At 43.3% G+C, this 21,999-nt stretch overlaps 1 protein-coding gene across 3 annotated transcripts in view; it reads left to right on the top strand.

Annotated features, from left to right (window-relative positions):
• The first annotated feature begins 430 nt into the window (after nucleotides 1-430).
• SAMHD1 (SAM and HD domain containing deoxynucleoside triphosphate triphosphohydrolase 1) overlaps nucleotides 431-21,999 on the top strand; it is a 66,004-nt gene continuing 44,435 nt past the window's right edge. The window contains exons 1-3 of one of the 3 annotated variants that reach the window (XM_060189564.1): nucleotides 431-715; nucleotides 9,177-9,243; nucleotides 14,865-14,937. In XM_060189564.1, coding sequence (XP_060045547.1) covers nucleotides 508-715; nucleotides 9,177-9,243; nucleotides 14,865-14,937 — 348 coding nt within the window. In that variant the 5' untranslated portion in view covers nucleotides 431-507. The remainder of the gene's footprint in view (nucleotides 716-9,176; nucleotides 9,244-14,864; nucleotides 14,938-21,999) is intronic. The other 2 variants (XM_060189574.1, XM_060189569.1) reach the window with 2 other exon arrangements.

Below are 21,999 nucleotides of genomic sequence, written 5' to 3'. Positions count from 1 at the left end.
CTGCAGACCTGCTTCACCGCTTGTGAAGCGACTCCCCTGCAGGTGGGGAGCCGGGGTTCGAACCGGGAGCCCGTATTTTTCTGATGCCCTTTTAAGTTTCTTTTAACTAAGGATTAGTTCTGTGGTACCCATTTGGAGAAAGTTACTCTCACTCACCATAAGACCCTTGCTTCATATGTGGCGGGACTTTTGCCCGGATCCTGCACATGCTTTCCCCGTCCCTCCTTTATTGGCAAGACCATTAGTTTTGTTTCTATTCTCTCCTTTTCCCGTAAATGCCCGAGCCGGATCATTGGACTGTCAATGCGCCTGCGCATGGAGCCAAGCTCGCTAAAGTGACCGAGCAGTCTGGCTCCAAGGACTGAGCCGCCAGTGAGCCTGCGCGGGAGGCCCTGCGGGCAATGCTGAGCTGACTCGTTGCCAGGGCCTTCTGTCAGTGCGCCTGCGCGTCGGGCCAGGCGCGGCGATTCTTGACTTTGCTGCGCCGGGCGCTGGGTGTCAGTCACCATGCAGCGAGCGGAATCCGAGCAGCCCTCTAAGCGCCCCCGGTGCGAAGGCAGCCCCAGAAGCCCTCCGCACACCCCTTCCGCGGCGGCGGAGAATGCTCCGGACCCCGAGCTCAACCCTGACCGTCGTACCTGGGGCCCAGAGCAAGTCTGCGAGTTCCTCCGGAGCAAGGGCTTCGATGATCCCGGGCTTCTGGAGCGCTTCAGAGGTAGCCGGGCGACGGGCTGCGGGGCGCCGGCCGACGCGGGGCCAGTCGGGCGCGAGCCCCGGGCGCCTCAGGGCGCGTGGACCAGAGTCGGGAGACGCCTCGGGGCGGCGGCCGGGGGACCGCGTCGGGAAGGGGCCTGAGGCGGGAGGCCCTGGGGGGGCGCCCGGGAGAGACCCTGAGGTGGAGGAAGGAGGAGCGGACTGAGGCTGCCCCTCCCCCCCCCCCCCCCGGCAGGCAGTAGACACGGGGGTCCAGCGGGAGCCTGACCTGACTCTGGTGGCTTCCTCAGGAACCTGCCAGCCCGGCGCTGGACTGGCGGGACCGGGAGCGTTTTATTGTTGTCGTTGTTATTTATTATTATTATTATTGTTATTATTATTATGTTAGAAGAACTTCTTCCTCAGACTTTGGTTGGAGGGTGTCACCCGTCTTTGGGAGACCCCGCTGAGCGACAGCAAATCTTCCAGGGCTTGTCACATGAGAGTTTTTTGATGCTGTTAAGTTTCTGTCCCCACACATTAAAAAAAAAAAAAAAAAAGGGAGGGAGGCAGGGAGGGAGGGAAAAGGAACACACACACACACTCACTCACTCACTCACTCACTCTCTTTCTCACACACACACACACACACCTACTCGGGGGTTTTCCGAAAGCAGAAGGAGCCTGTTATTTCAGGGGCGGCGGGCCAGTTCCGTGCTGCTCTGCAGATTTCACTTGCAAAACTTGGTGGAGATACTGTGTTGCTCCCCAGAAGCTGTTTCCCTCGATCAGCCCGAGCCCCTGGGTCGTTCACTTGGCCCCCAACTCCCAGAAGCCCACCATTTGGTCATAGCCACAGTTAGCTTAAGAAGCACTAAAACAAAAAAAACAGAAAGAAAAAAAAAAACACGACTCAAGTTCAAGGATCCATACACTTGAAATTCACTTCACTTTCTCCGATAGGCGCGAAGCTTAACCCCAGCCCACCGTTCTGCTCTGGATGTTCAGTCCAGAAGGTGGTGTGGTTTGTACATTCAGTCTGTTAGCAATTTGCAGATGTGGGGTGGAGCCCTGAAGAGATGGCTTAGTGGAACTTGAGTGGTTCCACAAACTAGAAAGATGCCAGAGAGGGTGTTCGGACATATACATTTTTTTCCTCTTTCCCTTTTCTCCCCTCCACTTCTGGGATGGATATTATTATTATTATTATTATTTTATTTTCGCCTGAAGTAGCAACAGATGGGAATAAAGTAGTTCTCACTAAAAAGAGTTCTTAGGGAGCCGGGCAGTAGCGGCACCCGGTTAAGCTCACATGGTGAGAAGCACAAGGATGGTGCTTTGAGCCCCCTGCATCCCCTTCCAGGGGTCGCTTTGCAAGTTGTGGAGCAGGTCTGCAGGTGTCTTTGTCTCCTTCTCTCTGTTCTCAGCTCTTCTCTCAGTTTCTTCTCTCTGCCATATACAACAACAACAAAATGGAAAAAATGGCCTCCAGGAGCAGTGGATTCTTAGTGCAGGCACTGAGCCCCAGCAATAACCCTGGAGGCAAAAAAAAAAAAAAAGAGTTCTTATCAAACCCATTGAATTCCTCTCAACAGTAAACATCCCCCCAAGAAAAAGAGTTCAGTCACGACAGCATTTTGAAAAATTCCAATCGCTTATTTTTATTTATTTTTCCGCTTTTGTTGCCCTTGTTTATTGTTGTTATTGCTGTCATTGTTGTTGGATAGGACAGAGAGAAATGGAGAGAGGAGGGGAAGACAAAGAAGGGGAGAGAAAGATAGACACCTGCAGACCTGCTTCACTGCCTGTGAAGCGACTCCCCTGCAGGGGGGGAGCTGGGGCTCGAACCGGGATCCTTATTCCGGCCCTTGCGCTTTGCGCTGTGTGCGCTTTACCCGCTGCGCCACTGCCCGGCTCCCCTGAAAATTAATTTTTAAAAAAGATTTACATATTTTTGAGAGAGCCAGAACATCATTCTGACACATGTGATGTTTGGATTCTATCTTAGGACCTCATACTTGAGGATCCAACACAATAACCACTGTGATGATTGATTAATTAATTAATTAGTGGGTTGTTTTTGTTTTGTTTTTTTAAAGATTTTACTTATTAGTGAGAAAGTAGGAGAGAAAGAACCAGACATCACTCTGATGCATGTGCTGCTGGGATTAAACTCCAGACCTCATGCTTGAGAGTCCAATGCTTTATCCACTGTGCCACCTCCCGGACCACAAGATTAATTAGTTTGTTAACAAAAGTGAAAATCAGATCATCTCTGGTATATGTGATGCTGAGGGTTGCACTTGGGACTTCTGCTTGCAAGTCTAGTCTCTAGTCACTGTGCTTAACTTCTTGACTGTTTCGAACTGATTTTTATCTATTTTTAAAAGCACATTTAAAATATTTTATTTATGGGGTTTGGGCAGTGCTCAGTGGTTTAAGTGCACGTGGCACAAAGCTCATGGACCAGGGTAAGGATCCCGGTTGGATCCCTGGCTTCCCACCTGCATGGGGGGGTTTGCTTCACCAGCGCTGAAGTAGGTCTGCAGGTGTCTGTCTTTTTTCCCCCCTCTGTTTCCCCTCCTCTCAATTTCTCTATGTCTTATCCAACAACAATGGCAACAATAACAATAATGACAACAAGGGCAACAAAAAAATGGGGAAAATGGCCTCCAGGAGTAGTGGATTTGTAGTATAGGAACTGAGCCCCAGCAATAACCCTGGAGGCAAAAATAATAATATATGTGTGTGTGTGTGTGTGTGTGTGTGTGTGTGTGTATAATTTACTTATTAGTGAAAGAGGTAGGAAGAGAGAGAAAGAGAACCAAAGCATCACTTTGGTACTTGCACTGCTGGGTATTGAACTCGGGATTTCATACTTGAGAGTCTAGTGCCTTATCCACTGCACCACCTTCCAGACCACTAAAATTGATTCAAAAAAACCTTTTTTTTAATCAGGACCCTGCTAAGCTCTGGTTTATGTTGGTGCTGAGGATTGAATCTGAGAGCTTCAGACATGAAGGTCTTTTGCATAACCATTATTTTATCTTCCTGTTCTTAAATTGCTATCTTATGCTTTGTATTTTTAAATGTTTTTTAAAAATCTCAGTATTTATTTATTTATTTATGAGAGAGTGCCAAATGGCTTATGTGGTGCTAGGGATTGAACTTGGCAACTCATAGTTACAAATCTTGAGTTACACTGTTGTGCCAGTACCCTAACCACTGATTGTTGAACATTTTTTTACATTGGGTGGGGGGTCAGGCGGTAGCGCAGCAGGTTAAGCACACGTTGCACAAAGTGCAAGGACTGGTTTAAGGATCCGGGTTCAAGTCCCCAGCTCCCCACCTGCAGTGGAGTCGCTTCATAGGCAGTGAAGCAGGTTTGCAGGTGTCTTTCTCTCCCCCTCTGTCTACCCCTCCTCTCTCTCTATTTCTCTCTGTCCTATCCAACAATAACGACATCAATAACAAGAACAATAATAACTACAACAACAACAGCGAAAAAAAGGCAACAAAAGGGAAAATAAATAAAAAGAAAAGAATTTATAAAAAAAATTTTGGGAGTCGGTTGGTAGCGCAGCGGGTTAAGCACAGGTGGCGCAAAGTACAAGGACCGGCATAAGGATCCCGGTTCGAACCCCGGCTTCCCCCCTGCAGGGGAGTTGCTTCACAGGTGGTGAAGCAGGTCTGCAGGTGTCTATCTTTCTTTCCTCCTCTGTCTTCCCCTCCTCTCTCCATTTCTCTCTGTCCTATCCAACAATGACAACAACAATAATAACTACAACAATAAAACAACAAGGGCAACAAAAGGGAATAAATAAATAAATAAATATTTTTTAAAAATTTCACATTTTTTTTCATGATACTAAAATGCAAACAAAATAAAGGGAGGTGAACATTTTAAGCATTTCCCCCCTATTTTTGGGAAATTACTTCATTTTCCCCTTGTTACTGTTGGAAGATTTTTTAAAAAAATATTTATTCCATTTTGTTGCCCTTGTTTTATTGTTGTAGTTATTATTGTTGTTATTATTGATGTCATCGCTGTTGGATAGGACATCGAGAAATGGAGAGAGGAGGGGAAGACAGAGAGGGGGAGAGAAATATAGACACCTGCAGTCTGAAGCGACTCCCCCCCTGCAGGTGGGGAGCTGGAGGCTCGAACTGGGATCCTTAGGCCAGTCCTTGCACTTTGCACCACGTGCGCTTTACCTGCTGCGCTATCGCCTAACTCCCCATTGGAAGATTTTTATGTGTTTGAAAATAAAACAGTTTTGGAACCTAAGATGAAAAAAGCCTAGAATTAATTTGTATCATAAAAGAAACACTTTTAAAACAATGTATCCTATGCTTTCCTGGAGGTTTTAGAACTACATTAACACTTTCTAAACATCTCCAGCTATTCTTTGACCTGACTATTCTAAGAATAAGATTTTTTTTTATTTTAATTTTATTTTTTTCCCTTTTTGTTGCCCTTGGTTTATTGTTGTTGTTGTTATTATTATTACTGTTATTGATGTTGTTGTTGTTGGATAGGACAGAGAGAATTGGAGAGAGGAGGGGGAGATAGGGAGAGAGAAAGATAGATACCTGCAGGATTGCTTAACCACTTGTGAAGTGGACCCCCCCTGCAGGTGGGGAGCTGGGGGCTTGAACCGGGATCCTTACTCCAGTATTTATGCCTTGCACCATATGCACTCACTGCCCTACTGCCCGGCCCCGAAGAATAAGATTTTTTCTTTTCTCATCCCACCCCAAACCTTATCTGTTGTATATTAGATCTAATAAAAAACCAGAAACTACTCAAGTTTTTTTGTGTTTTTTGCCTTTAGGGTTATTGCTGGGGTTTGGTGTCAGCACCATGAATCGGCTCCTGGAGGCTTTCTTTTTTTTTTTTTCCTTCCCTTTTGTTATTTATAAAAAACCCCTGGGTTATTTATAAAAAAAATTGTAACGTTGTTGCGGTTATTATTATTGTTGTTATTGATGCCATTGTTGTTGGATAGGACAGAGAGAAATCGGGAGAGGAGGGGAAGAGAGAAAGACACCTACAGACCTGCATCACCACCATGTGTGCCTAACACACTGTGCTACCGCCCAGCCCCCAAATATTAATGTTTTATCTTACTTTTTTCAACTGTACTTCCTTGCAATAATTAAGTTTTTTTTTCTTCTTTTTTTTTTTTTTATTTAAGAAAGGATTAATTAACAAAACCATAAGGTAGGAGGGGTACAACTCCACACAATTCCCACCACCCAATCTCCATAACCCACTCCCTCCCCTGATAGCTTTCCCATTCTCTAGCCCTCTGGGAGCATGGACCCAGGGTCATTGAGGGTTGCAGAAGGTGGAAGGTCTGGCTTCTGTAATTGCTTCCCCGCTGAACATGGGCGTTGACTGGTCGGTCCATACTCCCAGTCTGCCTCTCTCTTTCCCTAGTAAGGTGTGTCTCTGGGGAAGCTGAGCTCCAGGACACATTGGTGGGGTCTTCAATCCAGGGAAGGCTGGCCAGCATCCTGGTGGCATCTGGAACCGTTTCCAGAAGATGTGATCAGAGCTCAAGCCACTAGCAGCTTCTCAGTCCGCCATCTTCCGGAAAACCTTCTTTCTTCTTTATATACCAGAGCTCTGCTCAGCTCTGGTTTATGTTAGTGTGGGGGACTGAACCTGGGACTTTGGAGCCTCAGGCATTAAAGTCTCTTTGCATAAACATTGTGCTGTCTACCCCAAACAATTAAGTTTTTTTAAAAAAAATTGTTTATTTTTTCATCATAAAAAAAAAGGTTCTTGTGCTGTAGTTATCTAATAAGTACCGTTAAGATTATTCAAGGGAGGGAGTCGGGTGGTAGCGCAGCGGGTTAAGCACAAGTGGTGAAGCGCAAGGACCTGGGTAAGGATCCCTGTTCCCCACCTGTAGGGGAGTCACTTCACAATCAGTGAAGCAGGTCTGCAGGTGTCTATCATTCTCTCCCTATTTCTGTCTGACCCTCCTCTCTCCATTTCTCTTTGTCTTATCTAACAACGACGACGACATCATTACCAACAACAATAATAAAAAACAAGGGCAACAAAAGGGAAAATAAATAAATTCAAAGAATATTATTCAGGAAGCATATTATAAAAATTTTGGTCCTTGTTGTCCATTGTGCAATAAATGTTGGTCTGAGTAAATTCTGAAGGATCCAAGCTGAAAGAAGTTGAAAAACGTGATTTATTGTATTTACTTTATTTTACCTTTTTGGGTTTTTTTTTGCCTCCAGAGTTGTTGCTGCTGCTGCTTTCCCCCCTTTCTTCTTCTTTTTAAATATTTATTTACTTATTTATTCCCTTTTGGTGCTCTTGTTGTTTTATTGTTGGATAGGACAGAGAGAAATGGAGAGGGTAAGACAGAGGGGGGAGAGAAAGATAGACACCTGCAGACATGATTCACCACCTGTGAAGCGACTCCCCTACAGCTGGGGAGGGTGGGGGGCTCGAACCGGGATCCTTGAGCCGGTCTTTGCGCTTTGCGCCACCTGCACTTAACCCACTGCACTACTGCCCGATTCCCTTGATTTTTATAAATCAAGTCCTTGTGCTTTGTGCCACGTGCGCTTAACCTGCTGCACTACTGCCCAGTTCCCTCCCACCCCCTTTTTTTTTTTTTTAGCCCTGCTCTTTTCTGCAGCACCATTTCACTGTTTATGAAGCCACCTTCTGCCTGTGTTCCCATGTGTTGTCAGAGGCTCTAACCAGGGTCTTCGAGCATGGCTATCTGTATGCTCTACTTGATGAGCCACCTCCTAGCACTGAAAAATACATGCTTTCACAAAGTACAAGGATCGGCATAAGGATCCCAGTTCGAGCCCTCAGCTCCCCACCTGCAGGGGAGTCGCTTCATAATCTGTGAAGCAGGTCTGCAGGTGTCTATCTTTCTCTCTCCTCTCTGTCTTCCTCTTCTCTTTCCATTTCTCTCTGTCCTATCCAACAACAATAATAGCTACAACAATAAAAGAAATATATATGCTTTAAGTATTTTTTTTCCTAAAAAGTAAACTGCATGCACACTATTCCTTTTTTTTTTTTTTTAATATTTTATTTATTTATGAGAAAGGTAGGAGGAGAGAGAAAGAACCAGACACCACTCTGGCACATGTGCTGCCAGGGATTGAATTTGGGACCTCATGCTTGAAAGTCCAAAGCCATATCACTGCGCCACCTCCTGGACCACCTGCTTTAAGTATTGAAGCCAGGGGCCAGGTGGTGGTGCACCCTTTAGAGCACACTTATTATATGCAAGGACCCAGGTTTAAGTCCCCAGTCCTCACCTGCAGGGGCCGCGCTTTATTAGTGATACAGCAGTGCTACAGGTGTCTTTCTCTTTCCCTCTTTTTTCTTTTATTAGTGATTTAATATTGATTTGCCAAATAACGTATCAACAGGGGTATAATTCTGTACTGTTCCTACCACCAGAGTTCTGAATCCCCAGTCCCTCTATTGCAAGCCACAGTAAGCAGTTCTCCTGAGGTTTTAGACATGGGTTAACTGTCATCTCTACAACTGCCTATCTACATTTGTGCATAATTGTCCCCGTTTTCTTCCAGATCCCATCCTCTCTTCCCCTCCAAGCCACTCATGACCCTATTACTACATCCAAATGTTCCTCCCTATTTCCTCCTCTCTTTAGGTCCTGATGGAGTTGGAGTTCAGAGTTCTCTTATCCTCTTCTTCATATCACTTCTCCCCTACTAGAAGTATGGATCAAAATTGTTTTGGGGGTATACTTTTTCCCCTCTCTATTTCTCACTCTCCTCTCAACTTTTCTTTCTTTCTTTCTTTCTTTCTTTTTTCTTTAAATCTTTTTTTTTAAATATTTTATTTTTATTTATTTATTCCCTTTTGTTGCCCTTGTTGTTTTATTATTGTAGTTATTATTGTTGTTGTCGTTGTTGGATAGGACAGAGAGAAATGGAGACAGGAGGGGAAGACAGAGAGGAGGAGAGAAAGATAGACACCTGCAGACCTGCTTCACCACCTGTGAAGCGACTCCCCTGCAGGTGGGGAGCCGGGGTTCGAACCGGGATCATTATGCCAGTCCTTGTGCTTTGCGCCACCTGCGCTTAACCCGCTGCGCTACAGCCCGACTCCCTCTTTAAATCTTTTTATTTATTAGAGATGGAGAGAAATTGAGGGGGGTAGGTAGAGGGAGAGAGACAGATATCTGCAGCCCTGCTTCACCACTCATGAAGCTTTCTCCCTGCAGGTGGGGACTGGGGGCTTGAACCTGGGTCCTTGTGCTCTGTAATGTGAGTGCTTAACCAAGTGCACCACCACCTGGCCCCTCAATTAATCTGTCTATCAAAAGAATGAAAAGAGGGGGTGGGGAAGGCCACTGGGAGCATTGGATTAGTGCTGCAGGTATGGACCCCCAATAATAACCCTGATGGCAATTAAAAAAACTGAAATAATAAGTCTCTGTCCCCTTTGTTTTCTCCTATAGAAAATAAAATCACAGGTTCAGTACTGCCCTATCTTGATGAGTCTCTTCTTGAAAATCTTGGAGTAAGGTAAGAATGGTAAATTGACACTGTAGACAAGTACATGTAGGATCTTTTTATTCATCTTTAAGGAGAAATCTTTTTTTCTTTTTTTTTTTTCATAAATACAGAGGGGCTGAGCAGCGGCACCACATTGCAGTGCACAGGGACTTCAGTTCAGTGAAGCAGTGCCACTGGTGTCTTTCTCTCTCCCTCCCTACCCCCACCTCTCAATTTCTATCTTTACCTGAAATATATATAACATTTTTTTATATTTATTTTCCCTTTTGTTGCCCGTGTTGTTTAACATTGTGGTTATTGCTGTCATCGTTGTTGGATAGGACAGAGAGAAATGGAGAGAGGAGGGGAAGACAGAGCGGGGGAGAGAAAGATAGACACCTGCAGACCTGCTTCACTACTTGTGAAGTGACTCCCCTGCAGATGGGGAGCCGGAGGCTCGAACCAGGATCTTTATGCCGGTCCTTGTGCTTTGCACCACGTGAGCTTAACCCGCTGCGCTACTGCCCAACTCCCAATAAATATATTTTTTAAAAGAAAGAAAGAAAAGAAACAGATGCAGAGGGAGAGAGTGAAAGAGAGCACAGAGCACTAGTGCTTCCTTCAGTGTGGTAGGAGACAGGCTCAAACTGGGTCCTATAGAGGGCAAGGCATCACTATATCCAAGTCAGTAATTTTGCTGGCCCAACTGTCCTAATTTAGAATTTTAGCATTTTAAAACAAAATCCCCTGCTAGCTGATTAATGCAGTTGTTTCTTTATAATTTTTTAAAAGGTTATCTTGATTTATTTATTGGATAAAGAAGGCTAGAAATCAAGAGGGAAGCAGGTGATAGGGAGAGAGACAGAGAGACACTTGCACCACTACTTCACCACTCACAAAGCTTTCTTCCTGCAGGTGGGACTGGGGACTCAAACCCAGGTCCTTGCACATTGTAACATATACGTTCAACCAGGTGCCTTTTGAGAGAAAGGCAGACACCTGCAGACCTGCTTCACTGCTTATGAAGCGACTCCCCTGCAGGTGGAGAGCCGGGGGCTCGAACCGGGATCCTTAGGCCGGTCCTTGCACTTTGCACCACCTGCCTTAACCACTACCACTATCACCTGACTCCCAGTAATTACCTTTTTAAAAAAGTTCTATTATTGTTTTTTTTTTCTTTTTCTTATTACCACCACAGTTACTGCTGAGGCTCAGCACCTATGACTCCACAGCCTCTGGTGGCCATATTTTCCTATTTATTTATTTATTTATTTCTATTTTGTTTTGACAAAACAGAGAGAAATGGAGAGGAGAGGAGGAGATAAAGAGGGAGAGAGAAAGATAGACACCTGCAGACCTGCTTCACTGCTGAAGCATATCCTGGACAGATGGGGCACACGTTCTCAAAGCCAGGTCCTTGTGCATGGTAATGTGCACTTAATCAGGTACACTGCCTGGCCTCTTTTAGTTGTAATTCTTTATTTTGGTTAGAGACAGAGAGATACTGTGATGGAAAGGAGTGGGAAGAGAGAGATAGGGAGAGAGGGATTTGTAACATTATTTCATTTATTCTGAAGCTTTCTTCTGCAAGTGGAGCTTGAACCCCACCCAGTCTTTATGCATTGTAAATGCTCTTCTACTGCCTGTACTACTTCCTGGTCTGTATCTATCTTTAATGAGAGAGAGAGACAGACAGACACACCAGAGCACTATTTAGCTCTGGTTTATGGTGTCGCTTGGGATTGAATCTGGGACCTCAGCATCTCAGACATGAGTCTTTTACATAACCTCTATGCCATTTTCTTCTTTTAAAATTTTTTTTTTTTTGCCTCCAAGATTATTGCTGGGGCTCAGTGCCTGCACTACAAATCCAGTGCTCCTGGAGTCCATTTTTTCCCCTTTTTGTTGCCCTTGTTGTTTATTGCTGTTGTTGGATAGGACAGAAAGAAATTGAGAGAGGAAGGGAAGACAGAGAGGGGGAGAGAAAGACAGACACCTGTAGAACTGCTTCACCGGTGTGAAGCGATTCCCCTGCAGATGGGGAGCTGGGGACTGGAAGTGGGATCCTTATGCCAGTCCTTGTGCTTTGCGCCATGTGGGTTTAACCCACTGCGCTACTGCCCGCCCCCCCTTTATGCTATTTTCCCAGCCCAGTAATAACTACCTTTTTATTCTCAAGCTCAGAATAATTCAGTATTACACACTAGAAAAGACATAAGAACTGATATTGAAAGACATGGTAGCAAAAAAAAAAAAAAAAAATCAAGGCTACATAGAAAAAGTGGGCAAATATGTGTGTATATTTATTTATTTATTTATTTATAGATATAATAGCCAACCCATATCTGTTAACTTGGGAGAACTAATGCAGTTTCCAGTATAAGGAATGGAACACAGAACTCTGGTGTTGGGAAAGGTGTGATGTTATATCCCTATTATCTTATAATTTATTAATATAATTACTATTAATAGTGATTATTAATTATTATTAATATAATCACTATTAAAAAAAAGTCAAGGCTACAACCCTTTTCCTGAACATCTGTTTTCTTAAAGCTCTCTTAAGATTAGAATATAAAACTGGTGTTAGATTTAAAGACACTATGCAAAGTAGTTTGGCACATCTAAATTGTTGATTTGGGACAAATTCTTTACTCATTCAGTCACTGTACCTATGAAATAGATAACAGTGATATAATGTATGTATAGCATCAAAAAACCCCTTTCTTTTTGGCTCCCCGTAGGGGAATTGAACCCCGGTCTTCCAGTCATCAGCCCTTTGTATATTATATACATGATTCGAAACTCTAGGGCCTAGATTATGATTCACTTTAAAGATCTCAGCTAACTGTTTCAATACATAGTCCTTAAAATGGAGACTAGTTTCTCTCTTTTTTTTAAAGACTTTTTTTTAATATTTATTTTATTTATTTATTCCCTTTTGTTGCCCTTGTTGTTTTATTGTTGTAGTTATTATTGTTGTTGTTGGATAGGACAGAGAGAAATGGAGAGAGGAGGGGAAGACAGAGAGGAGGAGAGAAAGACAGACACCTGCAGACCTGCTTCACCGCCTGTGAAGCGACTCCCCTGCAGGTGGGGAGCCGGGGTTCGAACCGGGATCCTTATGCCAGTCCTTGTGCTTTGCGCCACCTGCGCTTAACCCGCTGTGCTACAGCCTGACTCCCACTAGTTTCTCTTAAGGAAATGACAACAGTATTGATATAATGATCTTTTTCTCCTGGAATTCTATTTTGCTAAGCTGTTGTTTATGACAACAGTAACCAGAGAATCAAAATAAAGTATTATAATGTGCATGATTGCATAATAAATGATAATGAAAGTAGATTGTGAAAAAAGATCCCCTTAGGACACTTAGCTGACTTGATGAATGTCTGTTGGATCAGAATCTTCAGGAAACTTGCCTCTTTAATAATCACATTTCAAAGCCCTCAGTTCCCTCAAAGGAAGTTCCCCCTTACTACTTATTTGTGTGTAATAGTTGCATCTTTTATTTTAATCAAATGGAATTTTTCCCAGTGTTTTTTTTTTTTAAGAATTTATTTATTTATCATGAGAAAGATAGGAGGAGAGAAAGAACCATCCATCACTCTGGTACATGTGCTGCTGGGGATCGAACTCAGGACCTCATGCTTGAGAGGCTAGTGCTTTAACCACTGCGCCATCTCCCAGACCACTCAGTGTTTTTTAAGAGGGAAAAGAACATATAGAGAGAGCAATCCAGAGTCTTTTTTTCCCCTTTTAAAAAAATTTTTTTTGAATATTTTTTTATCTTTATTTTTTTATTGGATAGAGACAGCCAGAAATTGAGAGGGAAGAGGAAGATAGGGAGAGAGACAGACACCTGCAGCCCTGCTTCACCACTTGTAAAACTTTCCCTCTGCAGGTGGGAACCAAGGATTCGAACCTGGGTTCTTGCACATTGTAACGTGTGCTCAACCGGATGTGCCACCACCTGGCCCTAAATCAGAGTCTTATTTTATTTATTTATTTATTTATTCCCTTTTGTTGCCCTTGTTGTTTTATTGTTGTAGTTATTATTGTTGTCATTGTTGTTGGATAGGACAGAGAGAAATGGAGAGAGGAGGGGGAAGACAGAGAGAGGGAGAGAAAGATAGACACCTGCAGACCTGTTTCACCGCTTGTGAAGTGACACCCCTGCAGGTGGGGAGCCAGGGCTTGAACCAGGATCCTTATGCGGGTCCTTGTGCTTAGCGCCACCTGCGCTTAACCCGCTGCGCTACAGCCCGACTCCCAAATCAGAGTCTTATTATGGCATATGCAGTATTGGGGATCAAACTTAGGACCTCATGCTTGAGTATCCATTGCCTAATGCATACTGTAATGTTTACCCTCAGCCAGATGTGCCTAAGGTTTTCCTGGGAAGTAAACATACCAGTTGTAAAAAGTATTAGATTATGTATTAGAAATGTTGGAATTGGGGCCTAGGTGGTGGCACACCAGGTTAAGCACACATAGTATGAAGCCAAAGGACTCGAGCAAGGATCCCAGTTGGAGCCCCAGGCTCCTGACCTGCAGGGGTGTTGCTTCGCAGCAAGTGGTGAAGCAGGTCTGCAGGTGTCTATCTTTCTCTCCCCTCTCTGTCTTACCCTCCTCTCTCAACTTATCTCTGTCCTATCCAATAACTACAACAGCAGCAGCAGCAACAACAACAATGGGAAAAGGATGGCCTCCAGGAGCTGTGGATTCATAGTGCAGGCACTGAGCCCTGGCGATAACCCTGGAGTAAAAAAAAAACAAAGGGGGAGTCGGGCAGTAGCACAGCGGGTTAAGCGCAGTTGGCAAAAAGCACAAGGACCTGCATAAGGATCCGGTTTGAGCCCCCCTCCGCTGCCCTCCCCCCCCCTCCGCTCCCCACCTGCAGGGGAATCGCTTCACAGACGTCTGCAGGTGTCTATCTTTCTCTCCCCCCCTCTGTCTTCCCCTCCTCTCTCCATTCCTCTCTGTCCTATCCAGCAACGACGACATCAACAACAACAACAACAACAATAATAAAACAATAATAAAAAGCAAGGGCAGCAAAAGGGAAAATAAATATTAAAAAAACTGTTGCAATTAAGAAATAAAATTTTATAGTCTAGACTATTCTGACCCAAGTACTTTAAACCATTATTTAACATATTTATTTTGCCATAGTCTTTGTTAAAAATAAAAATCTCTGGATTTTTGGTGACTTTTTTTGTCATTGTTTTGTTTTTTGTTATTATTGTAATTAGAACTTTTTACCTCTCTAGCCTTATTCAGATAGAAAAACAGAGACAGAGAGATGGTGAAGGGTATCATAGCTCCAATCCTTCTGTTAAGGTTAGGCCTGGGCTCAACCCTTAGTCATATGTATGACAAAGCAAGCATACTGCCCAGGTAAGTTGTTTTATGCACCCTGGTGGCTTTCCCCCTATTCTTTAAACTATTATATATATTAGTTTTCATTAGTGATGAATTTCATGTGAGGAAAATACTAGCTTCTATTTTTAGGAAGAGCAATTTGATTTATTTCTTTTAACTTTTCTCTCTATTGGTGTAGATAATCTAGAATTGATTATAAACTATTATATATTCCAGGGATTATTAAACAAATAATGATAAATCTACTTACCCTATTATGATTTTAGTTCTTTGGGGGAGAGAAAGAAGCTGATGTATTATATTCAACAACTGAATCAATCTCATATGGAAACAATGAAGGTAAGAGGAATCTATGCTTATCATTTTTATTTTTTAAAAGATTTATTTTATTAATGAGAGAGGCAGGCAGAGAAGGAAGAGGAGGAAGAAGAGAGACAGACTGAGAGATAGATACAGCCAGAGTGTCACTCTGGTACATGCAATGCCAGGGATCTAAATCAGGAAATCATGCTTGGGAATAAAACATTTTATCTACTGCATTACCTCCTAGGCTACTATATTTTCCCATTCAAGGCAATTCTATCATGGATCAAACTGGTGACCTCTCAAATTGAAGTCCTGTGTACTACTATGTACTATCTTGCTGGCCCTTATTTGTTTGTTTATTGGGGAGGCCATCTGGGACATCAAATCCAGGGCTTCTTATGTGTGAGGTGTACACTCTGCCACCAAGTTATATTCAGCCCCTGGAAAAAGTCTTGATGAAGTTTAGTTTATTTATTTTGCCTTCTTGCCTCTTAAGGTCATGTTGAAGAAATAATTCCCTATCCCATCACATTTTCTTCCTATATCAACTTTCTTCATGCTAAATTTAGTTCACTTAACTGTTCCAAACAGGAATTGTGTAACATTGAGAAGTACATTAAACAGTATTTTGGGGAGTTGGGCGGTAGCACAGCGGATTAAGCGCATGTGGCGGGTTAAGTGCAAGGACCTAAGGATCCTTGTTTGAGCCCCCAGCTCCCCACGTGCAGGGGTGTCACTTCACAGGCAGTGAAGCAGGTCTGCAGGTGTCTTTCCCTCCCTCTTTCTGTGTTCCCCTCTCTCCATTTCTCTCTGTCCTATCCAACAACAACAACATCAATAACTACAACAATAAAAACAACAAGGGCAGCAAATGAGGGGGAAAAACCCAGTATTTTCTTTTTGCCTCCAGGGTTATTGCTGGGGCTCAGTGCCTGCACCATGAATTCACTGCTCCTGGAGGCTATTTTTTCCCCCTTGTTGCCCTTGTTGTTGTATCCTTGTGGTTATCATTGTTGTTGATGTTCATTGTTGGATAGGACAGAGAGAAATGGAGAGAGGAGGGGAAGAGAAAGATAGATGCTGCAGACCTGCTTCACCACCTGTAAAGCGACTCCCCTGCAGGTGGGGAGCCGGGCCCCAACCTGGATCCTTACATTGATCCTTGTGCTTTGCGTCATGTGAGCTTAACCTGCTGCGCTACTGCTGGACCCCCAAAAACCCAGTATTTGCATGACCGGAACTGATTTGTTAGATATGTAAATAAATTTTAAGAGAGTAAAATGTCAGCTGTATATATCACCTCTAACTAATATGTGTTAAGAGGCTTTAGAATCTGAATTGGGGAGATAACAGTCTTGTACTGTACAGATTTGTAGGCCTAAGGCCCTAGAGGCTGCTTGTTTAATCCCTGACACCAGTTTATGCCAGTGCTGAGCAATATTCTTTCCTTTTTTTTTTTTTAATTTACTATTAGTAAGAGGGGTTGGATAAGAGATGGGGTGAGGGAGAAAGAACCAGACATCACTCTGGTACACATGCTACCGGGGATTGAATTTAGGACCTCATACTTGAGAGTTTAGTGCTTTATATGCTGTGCCACCTCCCAGACCACCTGAGCAATTTTCTGAACCTCTCTTTTGCTCTCTCTCCCTTCTTCCTCTCTTAAGAGAGCTTACAATAAGCAAACCTTAAAAAAATAGAAAGAGTCCATAATCGAACAGATTAGATTATAGCTATAATTAGATGAGATTCACCACCTCTGAATCTCTTAATGATGGGTTCCTTTATATTGGGTTGTTGGAAAAGTCATGAAATATTTTTTATTTTTTTCTGCCTTCTGGGTTATTGCTGGGGCTCAGTGACTATGTATGGATCCACTACCCCTGTGGCCATTTTTTAAAAAATTTTTTTTGCCTCTAGGGTTATTGCTGGGGCTCGGTGCCTGCACTATGAATCCACTGCTCCTAGAGGCTATTTTTTCCTTTTGTTGCCTATGTTGTTTATCATTGCTGTTGTTATTATTATTGTTATTATTGTTGTTATTGCTGTCATTGTTACTGGATAGGACAGAAAGAACTCGAGATAGGAGAGGAGACAGAGGGGGAGAGAAAGACACCTGTAGACATGTTTCAGCACTTGTGAAGCGATCCCCTGCAGGTGGGGAGCTGGGGGCTCAAACAGGGATCCTTGCATAGGTCCTTATACTTCATACTACATGTACTTAACCTGGTGTGCCACCCTGCCCCTGAAGTATTTTTTCTATATAATAATGTGTCATGAGTTTTCTGACAACACAATAACACAGTGGGAGAGTACAGAACTTGAACTTGAGGCATCAGGCTCAACTCCCAGAGCCACATATGCCCAATCAGTGTTCTGACTTCTCTGTTTCTATCTCACATGAAATAACAAGTTTTGAAGAAGAAAGGGGGACTGTAGGGTCACATGAGGCACTTCATTGTCTAGCATATGCCTTGCTGTGTGTCAGAACCTGGGGTTGACCTCTGGCACCACATGAGATCACCAAGAAAGCTGTATGTATAGTGCAGCAGAGTGTGTGTGTGTGTTTCTAAATAGAGAACAAAAATTAATAGTATCAAGCAACTTATTTTCGGGCACTGTAGATAAAATACGTAGTGGGAGTTGGACAGTGGCACACGCTGTTGAGTGTACATGTTATAGTGTGCAAGGACCCACATTGATGCCCTAAGTTTCCACCTACAAGGGAGTAAGTGGTCCAGGAGGTGGCGCAGTGGATAAAGCATCAGACTCTCAAGCATGAGGTCATGAGTTCAATCCCCAGCAGCACATGTACCAGAGGGATGTCTAGTTCTTTCTCTCTCTCCTCCTATCTTTATCATTAATAAATAAATAAAATATTTTAAAAATCAAAATAAGATTTCAGAATTTTTCTTTAATAATTTTTGGTAATACAATTGATTCTCATTTGTTTTGGTGATTACATTTATTTTACATAAGGGTAAAGGAATTGACTGGAATGTACTTAAGGTTTTTTTTTTAATATTTAATTTCCCTTTTATTGCCCTTGTTGTTTTTCATTGTTGTAATTATTGATGTCATCATTGTTAGGACAGAGAGAAATGGAGGGGGTGGAGACAGAGAGGAGGAGAGAAAGGCAGACACCTGCAGACCTGCTTCACCACCTGTGAAGTGACTCCCCTGCAGGTGGGGAGCCGGGGGCTCGAACCTGGATCTTTATTCCAGTACTTGTGCTTTGTGCCACCTGTGCTTAATCCACTGTGCTACCACCCGACTCCCTAAGGTTTTTTTAATTTGTTTTTTACCAGAGCATTGCTCAGCTTTGGCCTATGGTGGCACCTGGGATTAATTTGGGACCTCAGACATGAACATCTGTTGTTTAACCACAGTGCTTGTGTATTCAAGTTGTTGTGGTTGTTTGGTATTTTTTTCTTTTTTCTTTAATCTTTACTTATTTATTGGATAGAGACAGCCAGAAATCAAGAGGGAAGGGAGTGATAGAGAGGGAGAGAGACATAGACATCTGCAGCCCTGCTTCACCACTTATGATGCTTTCCTCCTACAGTTGGGGCCCAGGAGCTCGAACCTGGGTCCTTGCACATTGTAACATGTGCGCTCAACCAGGTGCACCACCACCTGGCCCCTGGTTGTTTTTTTTTAATATTTATTTATTTATTCCTTTTGTTGCCCTTGTTTTCTTGTTGTTATTGATGTTGTCATTGTTGGACAGGACAGAGAGAAATGGAGAGAGGAGGGGAAGACAGAGAGGGGGAGAGAAAGGTAGACATCTGCAGACCTGCTTCACTGTCTGACTCTTCTGCAGGTGGGGAGCCAGGGCCTCAAACTGGGATCTTTAGGCCGGTCCTTACGCTTTGCACCACCTGCACTTAACCAGTTGTGCTACCACCCGGCTCTCTGGTTGTTTTTTATTTTTTAGATAGAGATAGAAAGGCAGAGAGACAGAATAAAAAAGGTGACAGCTCCAAAACTCCCTTCAGTGTGATGGGGCCAGGCTCAAACCTGTGCCTGACCACGTACATGGCAAAGCGTCACACTATCCAAATGAACTCTTTTGCTGGCCCTGTATTTAAGCTTTAAGGGAATCAACAAGTTATCTGTAATTTTCAACTGTCAGAGGATAAGGGTGGCATTGTTTCTCCTAACTGCCACATTATTTGAGGGTCAGCTATAATATATCTGAAGAATGTGGAGCTTCTTATCTGATAATGACATTCTTAGGGTTGAATTACAGCATTGTATAACAGAGTTTTAAACTTTACTATTTAGCTCAAGTTGTTGGTTCCCAATTTGAATTGAGCTATTTCAAAATAATAAATTATTTCCTTACTACCAGTGTGCTCACCTGTTTTTTTTTTTAACCTTGTTTATTATTGGATAGAGACAAAGAGAAATTAAGAGGGGAGGAGGAGATGGGGAGTAGATAGGGAAAGAAACAGAAAGACAACTATAGCTTGTTGTTTCACCACTTGTGAAGCTTTTCCCCTACATGGGGGCTGGGGGATGAGAAGTGGGCAGGGGCTTGAACCTGGGTCCTTATGCACTGTAATGTATGCACTTAACCAGTGAACCTGCTACTTTGAAGCTTCAGGCATGAAATTTTAAAAAAATTATTATCTTTATTTATTGGATAGAGACAGCCAGATTGAGAGAAGAGATAGGGAGAGAGACAGAGAGACACCTGGAGACCTGCTTCACCCATGCAGATAGCGACCGGGGTAACGAGAACCTTGGTCCTTGTGCACTGTAATATTTGCGCTCAACCAGGTGCACCACCACCCAGCCCCCAGGCATAAAATATTTTTTATATTTATTTATTTTCCCTTTTGTTGCCCTTGTTGTTTATTGTTGTTGTTACTGATGTCATTGTTGTTGGATAGGACAGAGAGAAATGGAGAGAGGAGGGGAAGACAGAGAGGGGGAGAGAAGGTAGACACCTGCAGACCTGCTTCACTGACTGTGAAGCAACTCCTCTGCAGGTGGAGAGCCGGGGGCTCTAACCAGGATACTTAACGCAGGTCCTTGTGCTTGGCGCCATGTGTGCTTAACCCGCTGCACTACCACCTGACTCCTGGCATGAAATATTTTTGCCTAACTACTATGCTGTCTCCTCTGCCTTTTTCAGATTACTTTTTTTTTTTTTTTAAATAGAAACACTGACAAGACCATATGATAAGAGTGGTACAATTCCCACCACCAGAATTCCATATCCCATCTCCTCCCCTAATAGCTTTCCTATTTAACCCTCAGGGAGTATAGACCCAACGTCATTATGGGGATGCAGAAGATAGAAGGTCTGGCTTCTATAATTGCTTCCCTGTTGAACATGGGTGTTGACAGGTCAATCCATTCTTCCAGCCTGTTTCTCTCTTTCCCTAGTGGGGTAGAGGTCTGGGGAAGTGGGGCTCCAGGACACATTGATGCGGTCATCTGCCCAGGGAGGTCCCTTTGGCTTCATGGTAGCATCTGGAACTTGGTGACTGAAAAAGAATTAACGGGAGTCGGGTAGTGGCACAGCAGGTTAAGCGCACGTGGCGCAAATGCAGGGACTGGAGTAAGGATCCTGGTTCGAGCCCCTGGCTCCCCACCTGCAGGGGAGTTGCTTCACAGATGGTGAAGCAGGTCTGCAGGTGTCTACCTTTCTCTCCTCCCCCCCCCCCCGTCTCCCCCTCCTCTCTCCATTTCTCTCTGTCCTATCCAAGAACAACGACATTAATAACCACAACAATGTTAAAAAACAAGGGCAACAAAGGGGAAAAATAAATAAATATTTTTTAAAAATTAAAAAAAAAAGTTAACATATAAAGCCATACAAATTGTTGACTAATCATGAAGCTAAAGGCTGGAATATTGCAGATGAAGATTTGGGGTCTCCGTTTCAGAAATAGCTAGTAAGTAGGTCTATTTTATGTATATTCCAAAGGGCCCATGACTTCATTAGTTTTTTTTTTTTTCAATATTTATTTATTTATTTATTCCTTTTTGTTGCCCTTGTTTTGTATTGTTGTAGTATTTGTTGTTATTGATGTTGTTGTTGTTGGATAGGACAGAGAGAAATGGAGAAAGGAGGGAAAGTCAGAGAGGAGAGAAAGACACCTGCAGACCTGCTTCACTGCTTGTGAGGTAACTCCTCTGCAAGTGGAGAGCCGGAGGCTCGAACCGAGATCCTTACACCGTTCCTTGTGCTTTGCACTACCTGCGCTTATCTGGCTGCACTACCACCTGACTCCTGACTTTTTAGTTTTTTTCTGAGCCTGACATCTGATATGCAGGTGGACCCAATTTATTTTCTGGGAAGATGATGTCATGGTTGGAAAAAGGGCTAGAAAGCTGGATCACGGAAGAGAGTAGCTCCTAAATATGGGAAAGGGGTATAAATATTGTTGACTGTAAACCCCATTGATTTGATCTGGGGCCCATATTTAGCATAGGAGCCTATGTAACCTCTACATCCTTGTAGGTCTGCGCTCACATTCTGTCGTCATGAGTAGGAACATTCCAAGTTGCACCAATTTCAGGACCCGTCTTCCTTAGGTGGTAGATAGAGTATGTTATCCAACCCCCCTTTGGAGGATGGAACATTCTCTACCATTGTTGATCCACACTGAGGGAAAGGTCCTATGGGGGTCCCCAAAGGGGTCCATTATGTTGTTCCTGATGGAGGTGACCAGTGACAATGGAGAGAGGGATCTATTTGAGGTCTAGGCTCCTCATGTCTGTGTGGGAGCCCCAGGACTCCTGACTAGGGCCCCAGCTGACGGAGTGTCCTGATAGTAACTAAAGAATCATCAATAAAGTATGCCAGTCTCTTGTCCTTATTCAGCTTTTGTAGTCCTTACTTTGATACGGTTAGCTTTGGAGTGACTGAGGGAAATGTAATAGGAATAGGTGAGGAGGGTATCTATGTCTTAATTAGAAACTATTTCATAGATTACCTTTTTAACCTTCTTTATGGCACTGAATTTCTGTAGTTCATATTTTTCTTTTAAATTTTATTTTCCCTTTCATTGCCCTTGTCTTTTTATTGTTGTTATAGTTATTATTGTTGTTGTTATTGATGTTGTCATTGGATTAGGA

This window comes from Erinaceus europaeus, chromosome 1 (genome assembly GCF_950295315.1).
Source record: "Erinaceus europaeus chromosome 1, mEriEur2.1, whole genome shotgun sequence".
Lineage (NCBI taxonomy): Eukaryota > Metazoa > Chordata > Mammalia > Eulipotyphla > Erinaceidae > Erinaceus > Erinaceus europaeus.
Note: the sequence above shows the minus strand (reverse complement) of the source record. Positions and strands in the feature narration are given on the sequence as shown.